We start from the raw sequence: 16,945 nt of genomic DNA on the forward strand, positions 1-16,945 counted from the left end.
AGGTGCTCTTGCTCTACTTCTAGAGTTCAAGTTATATTATTTAGTTGGCAAAATTTCAGGTCAGGAAGGAAAGTGCATGCTCCTTTTTGCCTCACACCACTGCTAAAATACTCTTCTTTGCCATGCTCATGGCAAATTGTCCCTTCCAAACTTATTCTGTTCAAAGAAATATTCTAAAATGCCATTATTAGTGTCATCATGTAACTTCGCAAGGACTCCATACAATATAAAACAAAGTTTTCATGCTCAGAGACCAAAGTCCTTTTTTCTGTTTAAGAGTTCAAGACAGCATTCAGTTTTTCCCATGCTTGAAACTCAATCTCAGATTCACTTTTCTAGATTAAACTACAAAATATCAAGTGGAAGCTCCATTTCATGAACTTCCTTCTTCTCATGTATTCTAGGCGCATCCATTAAAGTAGAAGGTAAGGCATGGGGGGCACTACAAAGAGCTCAATAAAGGAATAAAATTCTTACAGCTGATCCCAAATGGTTGGGATGAAAAATGGCATGATGATGACGACGACGACTTCTAGTGTTCATATGAATTAGACTCACCAACGAGGAATTCTTGTTTTTATTCGACAAACAAGGCACATCCATTAAATTTTATTTGATATTATTTTACTATAGAAAAATCTATTTTGACTCTCTTTTCCCTGTGCCCCTTTCATGTAATTGGTAATCTAACCAAAATTGGGCATTTCCAAGCAACTTAATTAGAAATGTTCCTGGTAAAGATTCTATTTTCGTACTCGTTTATGTCAATAATTTCAAGTTAAAAACACTATCTTTGCAACTGTTCTAAATCGAGAAGGGTGCCATCCTGATCGATGAGGGAACAGTCTAATACAAAGCAATCGAACACAAAAAACGAATATAATTGCTGTTACGCCTACCTCAGGTGAAGTAATGCTGCTCGCCCTCGCCCTCGTCTACTGTTCGTCCGCGGATGAGAAGAGGCCACCAAGCAGTGGCTTGCGGAGGCTGGTGCCGAGCGAGAAGAGGGAGAAAAAACTCCACCACTGCGGACTTCTGTTCACGAACATGAAAGGGGAGGAAACCGCGTCCCTTCTTGCTTCTGCTCACAAATGGGGAAGAAGCGGCGACTTTGCTGCTCGGCAGCTGGGTCGATGAGGCGAGGCGTAAAGGAATCGGTAGCTGGAGATCGTGGAGGAGAGTGGAGACCTCAGAGAAGCCCTCGCGGATCGAAGAAGAAGACGAGCGAAGAGGGCTCGCGAGAAAGCTAGGGATCCGGCGGCGGCCGGCTTAAAGCTTGCAGGAAAACTTCATTTCAGCCCCTCGTAATTTCAAAATCAACAAAAGAGTCGCTTATTTTCACTTTTTTGTCATTCATCCTCCAAATTGCCAGACGAACCGTTGAATTTCAAATCGGTTCGAGCCTGTACAGTTGGGAAACGGGCCAACCGGGTTCGAGCCAAACCGGTTGTTTTGTTTTGACACGTGTACTTTGTGTCTTCTATAAATCTGGAACCTTCCAGAAATCCGAGGGCAAACTTCGCGCTGACGCGATTGCCCTTGCTCCGACCGAAGCAGCCGGGAGAGGAAGCGGAGAGTCGAATCGCCGTTGACGCCCCGGCGCACGAGTCGGAGAATGTGGTGGGAGTGGGACGAAGAATTCGGAGAGCAAGAAGAAGCACAAGGGCGGCGAGAATCGCCGGTCGATTTCGATTTCTTCTCGTTGCTGTCCGTGCCAAAGGTGTGACCCTAATCCCTTCGCCCGCTCTTTGCTTGGTCACCGTCTCGGGCGGATGTTTTTTTTTTTGGGTTTGCAGACATTAGGTCGTTCTTTCGTTGTATGCACAGGCTAGCTTTTGGGGAAATATTGGACTTCTTAGGTGAGCGTCGTCAAAAATTGGTTCTTTCTCAGCCAAAATAATTGGGTCTTGTGAAAAAAAAAATGGAATTGTGGGCTTCTCGTTGGTTTTAGCTTGTCCTCATGCCTGTGATGATAATAAAGCTGTAACTGATAGTCAGAAGGATTGTTTTCGAAGCTTCCGTTCAGCAAGGGTTGACTGTAATAGCAATTTGAAGCACTAGTTCCTAATTGATGCCAACTTCCCTTCATTTTTATTGTGACTGAACGCACACTTGTTCACAGTGAATGTATATACTGAACTTTTCTACAACTTTATATAATACTCTGCAGTAGCTCGTTGTGAGATGGTTCAAATCGCGTAGGCTTATGTTATATGTAGGATTACACTTTACCAAGTGAGTAGTTTTGTTATTGATATATGATTGTTGTGTATTTCATGCTTAAAGACACAAGTTTTAATCTTCTTAAGATGAATGATTCCTTTCAAACTTTTTTTAATTGGTGTTTTTTCCTCATTCACAATGTGTTTAACATGACTTCTTCCAATTGTTATCCTAAGTGGTTAGGCACCCAGATGAAATACCTCATGTCGAGGGATTGATGTCCATTTAGACCTGAAGAATTGTTTAACATGTCTGATTACTTCATTTGTGTAGTTGATAAATGTTCCTGCATGCATTGGAATCTATCTTGCTCTCCTGTATCGAGTAATTATTTTCAAAAAGTTACCATCTTTTGTATCTCTTTCCTGATCAGATTTATGGCTACATCCCCAAATGTATGACCCAAATTGAACTCGATTTTGAATTTTGTCTAAAAGATTTTTGTTGTCCTAGAAGTGTCACATCTTGGAATAGATTGGGAAATATTGGCAAAAAAATTAGCACAGTCATGATGAAAGGTCTCCTTCATAACAAAGGGCTGTAGTTTGCAGGAGATCTTGCACAACAATGCTCGAATCAGAAAAGTGTGGATACCTTCCATGCAAACCATACAAGTAATATCAAGGTATTGGAAAGCTCGAATTGTTGGGACCTTGCACATTCTTGCTCATGCAAATTGTGTGTACCATCCTTAACCTAGAGCTCGAATTGTTGGGACCTTGCACATTCTTGCTCATGCAAATTGTGTGTACCATCCTTAACCTAGAGTGCAAGTCTTCAAGTTGTTGACTTAGGAATAACCAATCGCTGGGTTAGGTATGAAATTTTTAGGTGCACGAGCTTGCTATTGTGGACCCACCCACAAGTGTTGTGCAGATATTTGGTCATCTGTATAATTCTCCTACCTATGTTGATTCTTGGCTCATTGGATAAAGTGAGAATTTACTGGTCTGGCCTGACATCCAATACAAGTTTTTAGGGAATTTGATATTTCTTCCTTCTTCCTATTGTGACGTGCTCTATTTATTAGAGCTACCACTATGTTTGGCTACATCCATTATATAGCTTCTTCTACTGGATCTACTCTTTAACCACTACATTTGCTTCATCCATTATATTCGCTACATAATCACATGTATACTAGAGTCCACTTTACTCAGTATATAACCACTGCATCCACTATGCGACCACTATGCCACTAAGATCCCTGACATATGCTTTGAAAAAATGTGATAATCTTTCAAGTAGTTTTTGAAGTGTTTCAGTGAAATATTAGTATGATGTGTAGGCTTATATGCATTTTCCACAAGTTACTTCTCTGCAATTAGGATTTGTGTCTGCTGTCAATTTCTTATATTAACATCTGTGGTATTACTTCTTGTCTAGGATTACTACAAGATACTGGAAGTTGATTACGATGCTACTGAAGAAGCAATTCGCTCCAACTTCATCCGTTTGGCATTGGTTGGTATTTTTAAATAAAATGTTGTAGATTTCCTTGGACATTTTGTGCAGATATGAACTACCATTAGTCAAAGCATGATCTCTGTCAGATGAGGTCCCATTTATTATTTTTCCATTTTTTTATCTCTATTAAAAATCAAAATGTAAAACCATTTTGGTAATCTAGTTAGATATCTTGCTTTCTGATTTCTGCACAAGTTTATTAACTTCTCATTGTTTGAAAACATCTGGTTTAAGAAATCATGAAACCTAGACAGTGAACCTTTAAGCCTTAAATTGCTGCCTTCTGTGGGCATTTACATCCTTTATCTTCTGCTTCTTTGCACTTTATTTTCATCCAATATCTTTCCAACATTTACATCCTTTCTCTTATGTTTTTTTTCCCTTCATGTTTTTTCCAAGACCTCCCTTTTCTTTCATCGAACAGAATTTGATGTTTTTTTTTTCTAATTAAAACCATGGCAAAAAGAAACTTTTAAAAAATCCGTACTGATGCACAACTCAATTGCAGATTCATGTCTTAATTTTATAATTCCAGCAAATCAAAATTTACTCTCTTTTTTTCTCTTCTAGAAGTGGCATCCTGATAAAAAAAAGGAGGAAAGTGCTACGTCAAGATTTCAAGAAATTAACGAGGCATACAAAGGTAAGTGTTCAACCACAGTGAATTCTTATTTTCCAAATCCTTCATGAGATTTCCTAAAGTTGTCTTCTTTTGTTTATATGTCCTTTAGAATAAGTTAAACTTGCATTCCACTTTAAAATTTACATGTTAGTTGCTTTATTGTTCTCATGTGGCAAATTTAAATGCTTAAACTGAAAAGTTTCAAAAAAACAATCTTCATGCAAGGAAATAAAATGAATATAAGGTGATTAACTTCATTTCTGATTTTGTTAACTTGATTGCCATGTCCTAATTAGGGATTAGAGTAAAGATTTAGGTTTTGTAAGTGTCAAATGGAAGACACATCATCAAGGGTATATAAGCAACCGAATCTTATTCTTTGTATTGTCGTCATCATCATTATCAAGCAGGTCTATTTCAACTATTTGGGGTTAGCTATTTGAATCTTATGTCTCCATTGAGCTCTATGCAACGTTGTATTAGTAGTAATATTCAGAACAATTACATCTCATTCTTTATATACACAGTATTTAATCTTTTTAGGAATGGCTTCATAGGCCTTAGTTGTGTGAAGAAAAAAACATACTTTGGTTGCTTCTCGGAGATGCAATGCATGAGATGCAAATTGCTTTATTTATTATTATTTTTTGTCTAGATTTGGGAGTCAAGTAACCAATGCCTTGAATTTTTAGGGCCCAAATTTTATTGCCCTTGTTTCTAGGAGATGGGACAGGTTGCTCACATTTAATTGGATGGTCATAGATGAATTGAAAGCTAACCAATGGTCATGTGTTCTTTTATCTGTTATGTATCTCTTTTCCATCATGTGAATCGTACTGATGTTGTTCCCTCCATTGCCAATTTGTTTTATGCATTTATGCTTGACCACTGTTTCTTACCTATGAATGTGTTTGACAGTTTTAAGTGATCCTGTCAAAAGGCAAGAGTATGATGAAAAAGGAGTTCTTATAATCCAAGACTTCAATGCCATCGTAAGCATGTCTTTCTTATGTTCAAGTGCCTATTAGATGTAGTCGATGCATGCTTGATTACACTATAATCCCTCCCAATAAACATTTAAAAATCATCCAAAAAAAAATCTGCATCCTTTTCCTTATAATAATAACATAACTGTTCTGGTTTGCTTCGTGACCTTATATACAAGTAAATTAATTGGCAAGGGCTTGTATGCTACAGCCTACAAGTACTTGAATAGCATTCAGAGCACTTTGTTTTGACGAGCATGGTGACATGTTGCAACGTTGAAAAATGGCATACAACTTTTACTTGGTCAAATTTGTTATAGACTTTAGTTTGCAAAAGATGGAAAACCTTGCTATATCTATTATCTTGTTTCTCAAATTTGCTAGTACTAGTGTTCCAAACTGATTGATCCTTTCTCGAATTGCACAACTGTAACTTCTCTAAATGTTTGGCTCATATGGATTTGAGTTGCTCAAAGTTTGCAAAAAGTTTCTGCTAGTGCTTCAACATCTATGCAGAAACTTGTACAACTTACATCAAAGGGTCAAACTTTTTATTTAGCTGAGATATTTTAGCAGCTATATGAGACATTTATTTAACAAAGAAAAGTAGTATTGATGATCCATGCGTTTCATCCGAACTGCAATGGTAAGCACTTGTGAGGGTTTTGAACTTTTCTTTAGAATAGGTATTGGAAACCAATACTGAATTGCCAAGGTTCTTGGATTCTGTTGTTGAATGGATATCGAATGATGAAAATAGTCCTTCCTACTGATGTCTTACCCCTGCATAGGTATGTACCAACGCATCAAGTTTCTTTCATTCATTTCGTGTGCGCGCGCAAGTGCATGATTTCTGTATAAAATCTAGCTCGTCTCTCGACTTCATCGGTAGGTATCATCATCGATAACTTTCTTGCTCATTGCTAAATTTCAGGAATACCTGAAGAGACACAAGGGCTTGATATTAACATGCAATGGCCTGGGCATTAGATCTCCATTATGGTGAATCATCAGTCGCAAGAGTTGCTACGATCTATCATCGTACATACTATCGACTTCCAAAGATTCATCGTGTCGAATGGATGATGCGAAACTATGCCAAGTATACAATTTGTAGTCGTTTGTATATGTTCATGTTCGGTATCTGCCCTCGAATGTATTGATGCTCAGGCAAGCTTCAGACTACTCATAGACAAGCCCCATTCCACCACTGATTGAACTGTCTTCTGTAAACTTCTTCCGGGTTTTCTTTTGTCACTCAATTGTGCACTGATCGAATGATCCTTTTGTCGATTGGTTCTCGGTCATCTGAGTCGGTCCCAGCTCGACTAGTCCCTCGGCAAATATTTCAATAAAAGTGAAATTTGTCATTCCAACGATTCTACATGATCGGTTCTTTGATCATCTATGAAGAGATAAATCGAGTAGTTACAATTGATCACGATGAAGGAGGATATAGTCTTGATTTTTTCGGAGTCCTGCAGCAAATACAAACCTAAGCTTTATGCTCATCATAAAAACATATAAAAATAGGTGGATTCTCTTCTGCAAAAAGGTGGAATCCGCCACTTTAGCAATCCTACACGGTCGGATCTACGATCATCTGTAAGGAGGTAAATCGAGAAATTGCAATCGGTCACGTCGGAGGGTATTGTTTGGTTTCGTCAAAATTTGAACTCTTGTCCTCTTCTGCAATTCTGCTGCGTCGTAATCGACTCAGCTATGTCCCGAGCTACGCTGTCTGGAAACTTGGAGACGGGAACGCGGAAACGGAAACGGGAAACGGCAATAGTTGAAGTTTTCAGATTTTGGAAACGTCGAAGACCCAGTGTCGCTCGTCGGAGGGGCCAGAGGAGGATGGCAGGGATTTAGGCTTCCGACCGTGCTTCTTCGATTTGTGCTTCTTCATTGGCAGTGGCAGTGTCGGCGGCGGCAAGGGGTGGTCGTAAAGGAGGAAGTTTTCCTCGGTGGTGCCGGCGGAGGGGCCATATATGAGGCATGGGGGAGAGGAGGAGGCGGACGAGGATGAGCACGAGGAGGCGGAGGAGGCGGACGAGGATGAGTCAGCGAAGGGGAGCGGGCTGGACATAGACCAGTCGTTTCTTGTAAGTTTCCACGGATGGAAACGTTTTCCAGCGTTTCGGAAATGGGGACGGCAATGTTGTCGCCGTTTCCCGACAGCGTAGGTCCTGAGAGAAAAAAAAAAACAGGTAGATTCTCGAAAACTTCTCACATGGCTTTGGATTGCAGAAATCCCATTGAGAGGAGAGGCTCTTCCTGGAAGCATCCGAAGCGTGTGACGTGTGCTTCCGTTGACCCCTGAAGACGACGACGACCCAGACGCGGAAGTCAACCCTTCTTATCTCATTCACACATTTGCAGTCGCTTGCACGTCATTCGATCAGTTCCGCCATCTCCGGCGAAGGCGTCTGATAAATACCTCTCTGAGTGCCCATGCTTCAACATCTTCTCATGGAGTCGCTGAACGTGTCGCCTTCTTCTTCTCCTTCTCCCTCGCTCCTCTGTTGCATGTGTGGCGACCTGGGCATCTCGGAGCAGCTTTTCCAGTGCAGCATCTGCCGTGTTCGACTCCAGCACCAGTAAGATCTTCTTCTTCTTCTTCTTCTTCTTCTTCTTCTTCGTTTCTTCGATCGTAATCGATGGCCCTTCCTCTTTGAAGTTCAGATACTGCAGCAATCTGTACCCGAAGCTGGAGAGGTACAGCGCCTGCAACTGGTGCTTAAGGCAGCGCGCTAATGGCGGCGCGAAGGATGGAGGAAGTAGGAAACGAGGAAGAGTACTGGCCGAGGATGAGCTCGAACCGTGCTCGAGATCGAGGCGAAAGCAGAGTTTTGCGAGTAGAGTTAGAGTTGGGAAGTTTAAGCTCTTGCAAAAGGTTTATAAGTAGAGAATACTAGAGATGGAGAGATTCAATAGGACTGTAAATAAAAAAAATGTTTAGTAAATAAATTTAGTATTTAGTTTGGTTAAAAAATTTAGGATGAAAATCAAAGGACGAAATATCAAATGGGCACTATATTTTTATTTAAAAAATCAAATGTTCTTTGTTATAAAAGCTACTGTAGTGGTTATAATGTATAAAAATTATCTAATAATTATCATAATGTGTAAAAGTTATTGAGTAGCTATTATCACGTATTTAAAATGAATCTAGAATTTAAGATTTACATTGTGTTGAATATCAAATAGTTGTTACAACGTGTAAAAACTACCAAATAGATATTATAACATATAGAAGTTACTCAGTAATTGCTATAATATATTTATGGTGAGTTTAGGGTTATAGCAGTTACATAATAGTTTGTACAACTGTTTTAAAATGATTTTGATGAAATTTAAATAATTATAAAATTGATAAATAGTATTTTGATATAATATTATTTAAAAATTATAAATTATAAACTCTAAACTCATCTTAAATATGTTGTAGTAGCTATTGGGTAGTTTTTTCATATTGTAGTAACTATTAGGTAGTTTCTACACGGTATAAATCCTAAATCCTAAATCTTAAATTCATTTTAAATACGGTATAACAACTGCTAGATAGCTTCTACACGTTATAACAGCTACTTAATAACTTTTACATGTTATAAACTTTAAACTCATCTTAAATACATTGTTGTAACTATTAGAGAGTTTTTACACATTGTAATAGCTATTGAATAATTTTTATATATTATAGTAGATATTGGTAACTGCTACAACAACATTTAATTTTAATTGAAAATGGGACATCCATATGACGATTTTGTAAATGATGGACACTCATTTAATTTTTATCTTATTTATTTATATTTTTTTATAAATTAAGTTTGTCAATAAAATTCTTATCAAATTTATAAATGAATAAAGAGGCTCTTAAAACAAACAAAAAAAATTTATAATATCAAATTTACTAGTTAACTAAACAAGGTAAAACAATCAAATAAACTCGAATTAAAAGTTCAATATTATCTAAATGAACTAGTTATTTTACCAAAAGATTTGATCGAATTAGGTTGTTCATACCAAAAGTGTGGGGCTACTTTCCGGTCTGACTCGAGTTGGCTCGACCAGACCGACCAATTTAGAGGGGAGACACGGCTAAACATGGACCAACCATTTGACCATCCTCCCTCGTAATTAGTTTGGCTGTTACAATACTCCGCGGTGCATCACAACGGCATTCCTTCGCCTATAAAAGGACTCGGCTCCCCACGGCCTTCTTGGAATCGGGGATTATTACGTCTGTCCTCCCCTCCGATCGGCCATGGGGAGCCTCGCGGCGGAGGAGGTTGCCGGCGACTTCGGCGGTGCGCGGCGGCGGCCGAAGTTCCTCTGCCTCCACGGCTTCCGCACCAGCGGCGAGATCATGCGGACGCAGGTGGTGGGGAAGTGGCCCGAGGAGGTCACCGCCCGCCTCGATCTCGTCTTCCCCGACGCGCCTTTCCCAGCCGAGGGCAAGTCCGACGTTGACGGGATCTTCCCTCCGCCCTACTACGAGTGGTTCCAGTTCGATAAGGTTCCTTCCCTCCCTCTTCCCCCAAATCCTTCCTCGGTTTCTTTTTTTTTCCCCTGATTTATTCCGATCGTATAAAGTAGGGTTTCATGGAGTACCGGAACTTGGATGAATGCTTCGCGTATATTGAAAACTTGATGATCGAGCACGGACCGTTCGATGGCCTGATGGGGTTTTCCCAGGTAATTTTTTCTGCTCTGATCCGATCATCCACTAACAAATTTGTTGATCGAAGTGTGTTTTTGTGGTGATTAGGGCGCGATTCTCTCGTCGGCGCTCGTGGGTCTTCAATCTCGGGTACTTCTTCCGATCCTTGTAATAATTTATCTTGGATTGGTACTGGATCACAATATTTAATCTCTATCGATTTGATCAATAGGGTTTGGCGTTGACGAGGGTGGCGAAGCTGAAGTACTTGGTCGTGATCGGAGGGGCGAAGTTCCTGTCCCCGGCGGTGGCCAAGAAGGCGTACCCGTCCCCGCCGCACTGCACGTCGCTACATTTTTTAGGTACAATTCAGAAACCCACACCATAATTTGCACTTTTCCTGGTAACAATCCCTCATAATTAACAATAGTGTCCGTGAATATGATGGGTAACGAAGTCGAATTGAATTGCTCTATTTGTTAGAGTCTTAAATTAAGGAACAGAATGTGTTTCGTGTTGAGTTGAAAAGTCAAACACGTGTTCCTCAAATACCCGCATGTCTATTTTCTTTTGATTTACTGGTTCTTACAGATTCTCTGGATGGAGTGCTTTAAAAAATGAGTCAAATTATTTTATGCTATCATTCAAATCACTTCATTCCATTTTCAATTGGCCAGATTCTCTGATTTGGGGCACATTAAGTTTTACAATACACGAGATTCAAGCTTGCTGATTCATTTTGGCTTGAAATGGTTTGTGTGAGTTTCTTTCTCTCTTAAATGTGTTTTTCCTGGCGTCCAACTGGTAGTAAAATGAGTTAAATAACCCAAGATGACTAATTTTAACTCAACATCTTGTGTTTGTTGTATTGCATTTGATATTCAAGGTCTAACTAGTCAGTTTTTTGGATTCCAAATCAACTTTTTTGAGTCATTATACTCAAAATCTTATATGTCAATTTGATCGCGCCTGAAATATGTGCTTTAAGCTTAACCAGTCGTAAAATTGCCTGACCGAACCAAAATGGAATCAGCTTGTCGGATCCAAATCAGTTTATTGACTCATTTAGATTTAAAATATCATGGGCTAGTCCAATTATGCATAAAGTGTGTGCTTTAGGGATTGCCTAAATGACCCAAAAGAACTTGGAAACCAATACATTTAGCTGATAGATCACTAAACTTAATGATAGCTTGATAACAAAATTTGTTCTGAGCAAGATTTATCCAGTAAAGGGAAAACAAATTGCTAATCTAATAAAATTTCTTCAAAAAGATAAGTATCACTGAACTATGAACTATTCATTGAGAAAGTGTAAGCTAGCGAGTATTAAATCTTTTTCTTTTCAGGTGACATGGACTTCTTAAAGGCACCTGGGGAAGCACTGTTGGAGTCTTTTGTGAATCCTTTCATCATCCGACATCCGAAGGGCCACACGGTCCCGAGACTCGGTGAGTCTGATCACTTTGGAGTTCCAGTTCGAGCTCAATTTTTCTTGTTGAATCAGACTACAATTCAATCTGAAAGAACTTTCTATTAATCAATTCTGTTTCTCTTCTCACTGAGATCTATCTTTGTCCTCTTTTTTGCTAGCTAGAGTTCTTGATTGAATGATAAACATATATAATCCAAAATTCTTAAAGGGTTGATTCTGTTGGTTTTCCGCAGATGAGAAAAGCATGGAGACGATGCTTGAATTCCTCGACAAGATAGAAGCCGATCTGCCCTGTGACGAATCTAAGCATGAGGAAGAAGAAGCCCATTTGAGTTAACATAGTAATCGAAGTCTCGATTCATTTTCCATTTAATGTCAAATTATTCAACATTTTAGTTAGCCGGCCTCGTTTAGTAGGATAAAGTGGTTGTTGTTGTTTGTATTGTATGCATCTGTCAGTTACAATATCAAAATATCTTCTTCTCTATATTTAAAATACACATTTTATTCTTTCAAAATTAACAGTAAGGTAAATAATCATAATAATTGTTCCTGTCAAGATCAGTCTCTGGATGTGTTGCTTCTCCTCAGCATTACACTTGGGTTAAGACGATCGACGGGGGAGCTAGGAAATATTCCGAGCCTGCAACCACAGTGATCGTAAGAAGGAAGGTCAGGAGATGTCTTGGCGCGACTACTCTGATGCTTAAGTCAGCCTTTCCAAGGAAAAATGAAGGGAAGCAAAAGACTAGGAAGAAGTTCAAAATGTGAGAATGCATACCTCTCTAAGTCAAGGGGACCGCCCATATATACTGTGGATGGGTGTCGTACCACGGTGAGAGTAAGGTAGGGATCCTGTCCTTGGTAGGGTTTTGTCAGAGAGCATGTGATACTCAGGACAATTGTACTCTCGAGGACAAAGGCGTACATCCGTCAGAGTGTCGCCATACTTAGTAGGCGGTGTCAGAGAGGCCACGCATATCGTACGAGGGAGTGGTCGGTGAGGGAGAGGGGAGGGGCGTAAGGCCGAGGAGTTGGCACGATTCAGATCGGGGCAGGGTGATTCGGCTCGGATGATACGATTCGGTCCTTCTCCCGACTCCGTTCCCGAAGCGACTCGGCCACTCCAAGCGGCCTATCGGCTCGAGCATGTCTCAAGAGCCTGTTCTTTTCATATTGACGGACCCGCCTCGAGGATTCGGGTCGGGTTTTTACTAACCCCCACTTTTGAGGACCCGGACTTATATCGTGGCGAGACCCCACCCGACTTCCTTGATTCGGCCTGGATATTCGAGGGCGGTCGACTTGGCTCAGGGCTCGACGGCTTTCGACTCGATTCGGACGTCCTTGAAGGATAAATCGATGTCCGTCCCTTACGACCATAACAACAATAATAATTAACTAGCGTTTTTTTTTTTTGAAAAACTGTTAAACGCTGCCACGGGGCATATTAAAAATTGTCCTTTATTTAAATTTTAATTAAATAAACCAATAGCAGCACTCTGTTGACTCCGCCGTCCTTCCGGGGTCGCCGATCGCCTGCGTCTCGCGACTGGCGCTCGCCGCTTCCTCCTCCCTCCGTCCCTTCTCCGCCGAACACGCCTCCGTCCCGAAGCTGCACCTCCATCCCCTTTGCTCTTCTTCTCTCCTTCAGGTAAACTATTTCTTCTTCTGGAGTTGAGTAATACTATTTGAGATTCTTTCTGGCGACCAAGCATCGGATACCAAAGACTCAACCGTTGTCTTCGGACTACCCCATTCGGATCTTACCTTCTCCAGAAGAGAGGCATATCAGGGTACGACAATTTAGCTTGATACATTCAGGTATGTTATCTTGACGAGTGATTCCTTGTCATTTCAGGGTTTCGTGATCTTCTCTTTGGTTTTAGGATTTAGGGTTTGATCCCGAGGGTTAAATGACATAAACATACCTGCGTCAGCAGGTGCCCTTTTAATTTTCTACATCAAGTTTGTTCTAGCGTATATTTCTTCTCCCTGTCTCAGTTTGGATCGATAGCAGTAGACCAAATTTAATGTCTGCATAAAATGTATGTCGTCTTGTGATCCATTATATAGTTTCTCTGCTTGCTTAATTGCGACATAGAAGCCAATCCCTTGCTAATTCATCCTTTGCTTTGATTTATTATCTCCTCTCTAAATGAACTGCTTTTATCTCTGTCTTCAGGATGTAGCATCTCTTTCGAATGATCATCACTAAATTTGATGAGGATGATGTAATATTCTGCTTTGGTTGTGCTCCTCCACCTCTTCGTCGGAAAAGAATAACAGAAAAGCTTCTGCTGTGGCCTCTGAGTTTGTTGACTCCCTTGAATTCAGACGGAAAGTGAGAAAAGGAAGAGAGAAAAAGAGTAGAATGGCAGCCTGGGGCATTCTATCTTCCATCATCAGATGGCCATTGGAGAAGCTACACAATTTGGAATCATCTTCGTCCTCGTCTGCAGCAGAGAGCAATTTAGAACAAGAGATGAGGGAGCTGGAAAAAACCATGAAGAGAATCCAAGCCAAAATTGTCGATCTAGAGCTAGAGGAGAAATATAAAAGAAGTGAGTCAGAAAATTTTTGGTTCAGCGAGCTCAAAGAGGTAGTATATGATGCTCAAGACATAGTGGAGGAGTACGGATATGAGGTGCTGCCTTCCAAACTAAAGATGGCGAAAGAAAGTAGCGACGATAAAGGCAAGCTTACCGCAAAGGAAAACTGCAAAGGCAAGCATAAAGTATTCGACTACACGATCACCACTTCCTTAGATACTTCAGTTCTGGATGAATTAGCAGATAAAGTTAAGAAGATTAGGGTGAGATTTGACGAGATCACTATGGATTGGGAAGCCCCTCTAAGATCGGCTAAAAAAGTCAGAAAGAGAAAGGGTAGACATTTAGCCAAGCATCCAGAGACAGGGTCTTTAGTGGTTGAATCAGATGTTTATGGAAGAGAAGAGGAAAAGAAGATTTTAGTTAAATTTTTGGTGCCCGAGGATGATACTAATAGTGCAAGAAATGGAGTGTCAGTGCTTCCTATAATTGGCATGGAGGGAGTTGGTAAAACCACTCTTGCTAAGCTTGTATATAATGATCAGAGGGTACAAAGCTATTATGATTCAACAGGATGGGTCGATGTAGCTGAATCTTTTCATGTTGTTGGTTTAACACGAAAGATTCTGGAATCCTTTTTAACAGACAAAGTTGATTACGAAGAACTAGAGGAGCTCCAACATGCGCTACAACAAAAACTGAAGGGGAAAAAGTTTTTACTGGTCTTAGATGATGTTTGGGATGATAATTTTACTCTTTGGGAGCAAGTAAAGACCCCCTTACTTTCTGCTACTGTCGGTAAAATCATAGTAACTACTAGGAGTGAATCGGTTGCTAAAGTAATGGGGACACCCCGATATGGTTTGAAACTGAATGTCTTGCCTTTTGATGTTTGCTGGTCGCTGTTCAAGAGAATTGCATTTGACGGACGAGATCCAAGCATGCTTGATACTTTTGTAGAAATTGGTTTGAAGATTGTAGATAAATGCAGAGGATTGCCATCGGCTGTGAAGGTTCTTGGGTATGCTTTAAGGAATAAAGACGATGAATATACATGGATGGATGCCTTAGAAAGTGAAATGTGGGAATTCGATGAAGGAAAAGATGAGATTTTACCAGCACGTCAAATAAGTTGTGATTACATGAACATTACAGGCCTAAGAAGATGCTTTCCATACCTGTCCTTGTTTCCTAAAGACACAGTTTTACGGCCAGGAAGAATAGTCCTATTATGGATGTCACAAGGTTTTCTTCAGCCTGCCTCAAGAAAAGGTCTTCTTCATCCTCGAGGAAACAAGCAAGCAGAGGAAATAGGCAGCGACTACATAAAGGGATTAGTCAAAAGGTCGATTTTGCAGCCATATGCGGATTCTGATGATGCAGTTTTTCTTGAAGATGATGATTGCCCAATTTATGCGGAAGCTGGTGAAACCTATATAATGCATGATGTTTTTCACAGTCTAGCACAATATGTTGCGCGGGATGAATGCCTTAGAATAGAAGATAACATGTTCGACCCAAGCAAACATCGAAAGATTCGACACTTATCAGTGAATGTTAAAGAGAGTGATATGCCTGTATACCTCGAATCTTTTCAGGGTCTAAAATCTTTGCGCACACTTTTTATCAGAGGACAAGGCCCATTATGTAGAGCTAGTATTTGTGGATCCCTTGCTGATCTTTTGAACAAACTCAAGTACATACGGGCACTTGATTTAAGCTACAGCAACATAAAAGAGCTGCCAGATTCAATAGGTAACCTCAAGCTACTACGATGGCTTTCTCTAGTAGGAACCGATGTCAAAAGCCTACCGGATTCCATATGCAACCTATACAACTTAGAAACTCTGAATCTGACCAAAACATATGTCAGTAAACTACCAAGGCAGATTATAAATTTGACAAGTCTGCGCCATCTGCTTCTATATGTCAGTTGTGTTCGTCTTCCATCAGGAATTGGTGAGCTGACCGACTTGCAAACACTATCCAACTTCCGTGTCAGCAGTCAAAATGGATATTCTCAGTTAGGCGAATTGAATCGCTTGGCACAACTCAAAGGTTGTCTTTCCATTAGTAATTTAAGATATGTGAACCAGTTTTCCTATGTTCCAAACTCAGAACCACTGAAATCAAAAGATCAGCTTGAGACTATGAGGCTATGTTGGGGTCATGATGATAAAGATTGTGACTTTGTTGCCAGACCTGTAGCTGAAGAAGATCATGACGACCATGAAGATCAAGAATATTATGGCAATTCCAAAGGAGGAAAAGGCGATGAACATGCTAACAAAGAAATGAGGCTGCTCGAGTACCTCCGACCACACACCAATCTTAAAATGCTTCAAATATATGATTATCCAGGTATGAGTTTTGCTAAATGGGTAGGCACTTTATCCTTCTCCAAGCTGGTCCAACTATGGCTGTGTAGATGCAGGAAATGCAATTTCCTTCCACCTCTTGGTCAACTGCATTCTCTTAAACTTCTCCATATACAAGAAATGGATGGCGTGCACAGTGTCGGTCATGAATTTTGCTCCTCCTCCCCTATGGTAAAGGCTTTTCCATCTTTAGAAAGCTTGGCATTCGTTCGTATGGCTAACTGGGAAGTGTGGGACGAAGTGGAGGTTGGTGACTTTCCTCATCTCCAACACACACAACTTCATGAATGTCCCAAACTGACCAAATTTCCTCAGCATCTCATGTCTTCTGTGAAGGAATTGAGCATAAAAGGTTGTGCTGGTGTCTCTAGCCTCCTAAAGTTTGATTAGTCGCCAAAGTTAAAAGTTTTGTGCTTGCCATGATGGATAGTTTGATTGCTCTTCCTCTGGACTGAGAGGTTCTGTTTTTCTCTCTTGTTATGCATGCAAGGCTTGGTGTTGGTGTAGTAGGCTTGTGTTGATAGTCTTAGTTTGTCGTCAAACAAACACCATCTTTGTTAACAATGATAATATTTCAAACTTGATCTACTTCATTCTAGACAAGGCTTGGTGTTTG

General features: G+C 40.3%; 3 protein-coding genes across 5 annotated transcripts; all 3 read left to right on the forward strand.

Moving 5' to 3' along the window:
• Nucleotides 1–1,510: 1,510 nt before the first annotated feature.
• On the forward strand, nucleotides 1,511–6,591 carry LOC141824916 (uncharacterized). Of its 2 annotated transcripts, none has more exons than XM_074712264.1 (5): nucleotides 1,511–1,720; nucleotides 3,610–3,687; nucleotides 4,261–4,333; nucleotides 5,231–5,304; nucleotides 6,233–6,591. In XM_074712264.1, the coding sequence occupies exons 1-5, from the start codon at nucleotides 1,616–1,618 to the stop codon at nucleotides 6,302–6,304; spliced, it is 402 nt and encodes a 133-aa protein (XP_074568365.1). In that variant the 5' UTR covers nucleotides 1,511–1,615; the 3' UTR covers nucleotides 6,305–6,591. The 2 variants fall into 2 exon arrangements, with proteins under 2 accessions (XP_074568365.1, XP_074568366.1); XM_074712265.1 differs by having other exon boundaries at nucleotides 4,264–4,333.
• Nucleotides 6,592–9,545: 2,954 nt separating this feature from the next.
• On the forward strand, nucleotides 9,546–11,821 carry LOC141824856 (uncharacterized). Its single transcript, XM_074712189.1, has 6 exons — nucleotides 9,546–9,820; nucleotides 9,901–9,999; nucleotides 10,073–10,114; nucleotides 10,197–10,326; nucleotides 11,314–11,415; nucleotides 11,633–11,821. Exons 1-6 carry the CDS (start codon nucleotides 9,569–9,571, stop codon nucleotides 11,734–11,736), a joined length of 729 nt encoding a protein of 242 aa, XP_074568290.1. The 5' UTR covers nucleotides 9,546–9,568; the 3' UTR covers nucleotides 11,737–11,821.
• Nucleotides 11,822–13,603: 1,782 nt separating this feature from the next.
• Nucleotides 13,604–16,870, forward strand: LOC141824942 (putative disease resistance RPP13-like protein 1). Of its 2 annotated transcripts, XM_074712290.1 has the most exons (2): nucleotides 13,604–16,312; nucleotides 16,380–16,589. In XM_074712290.1, the coding sequence occupies exons 1-2, from the start codon at nucleotides 13,774–13,776 to the stop codon at nucleotides 16,502–16,504; spliced, it is 2,664 nt and encodes an 887-aa protein (XP_074568391.1). In that variant the 5' UTR covers nucleotides 13,604–13,773; the 3' UTR covers nucleotides 16,505–16,589. The 2 variants fall into 2 exon arrangements, with proteins under 2 accessions (XP_074568391.1, XP_074568390.1); XM_074712289.1 differs by having other exon boundaries at nucleotides 13,604–16,870.
• The last annotated feature ends 75 nt before the right edge of the window (nucleotides 16,871–16,945 follow it).

This window comes from Curcuma longa, chromosome 3, assembly GCF_044706935.1.
Source record: "Curcuma longa cultivar G26 ecotype Majalengka, Jawa Barat chromosome 3, ITB_CL_G26_1.1, whole genome shotgun sequence".
NCBI classification, from domain to species: domain Eukaryota; kingdom Viridiplantae; phylum Streptophyta; class Magnoliopsida; order Zingiberales; family Zingiberaceae; genus Curcuma; species Curcuma longa.

Bases quoted from the DNA above. Each gene is read 5' to 3' on its own strand.
- LOC141824916 (XM_074712264.1), top strand. From the start codon at position 1,616: ATGTGGTGGGAGTGGGACGAAGAATTCGGAGAGCAAGAAGAAGCACAA. The intron at 1,721-3,609 runs GTGTGACCCTAA...CTTCTTGTCTAG, and splicing joins CGTTGCTGTCCGTGCCAAAG to GATTACTACAAGATACTGGA. The intron at 5,305-6,232 runs GTAAGCATGTCT...GCTAAATTTCAG, and splicing joins TCCAAGACTTCAATGCCATC to GAATACCTGAAGAGACACAA.
- LOC141824856 (XM_074712189.1), top strand. From the start codon at position 9,569: ATGGGGAGCCTCGCGGCGGAGGAGGTTGCCGGCGACTTCGGCGGTGCG. The intron at 9,821-9,900 runs GTTCCTTCCCTC...CGTATAAAGTAG, and splicing joins AGTGGTTCCAGTTCGATAAG to GGTTTCATGGAGTACCGGAA. The intron at 10,115-10,196 runs GTACTTCTTCCG...TTTGATCAATAG, and splicing joins TCGTGGGTCTTCAATCTCGG to GGTTTGGCGTTGACGAGGGT.
- LOC141824942 (XM_074712289.1), top strand. From the start codon at position 13,774: ATGGCAGCCTGGGGCATTCTATCTTCCATCATCAGATGGCCATTGGAG.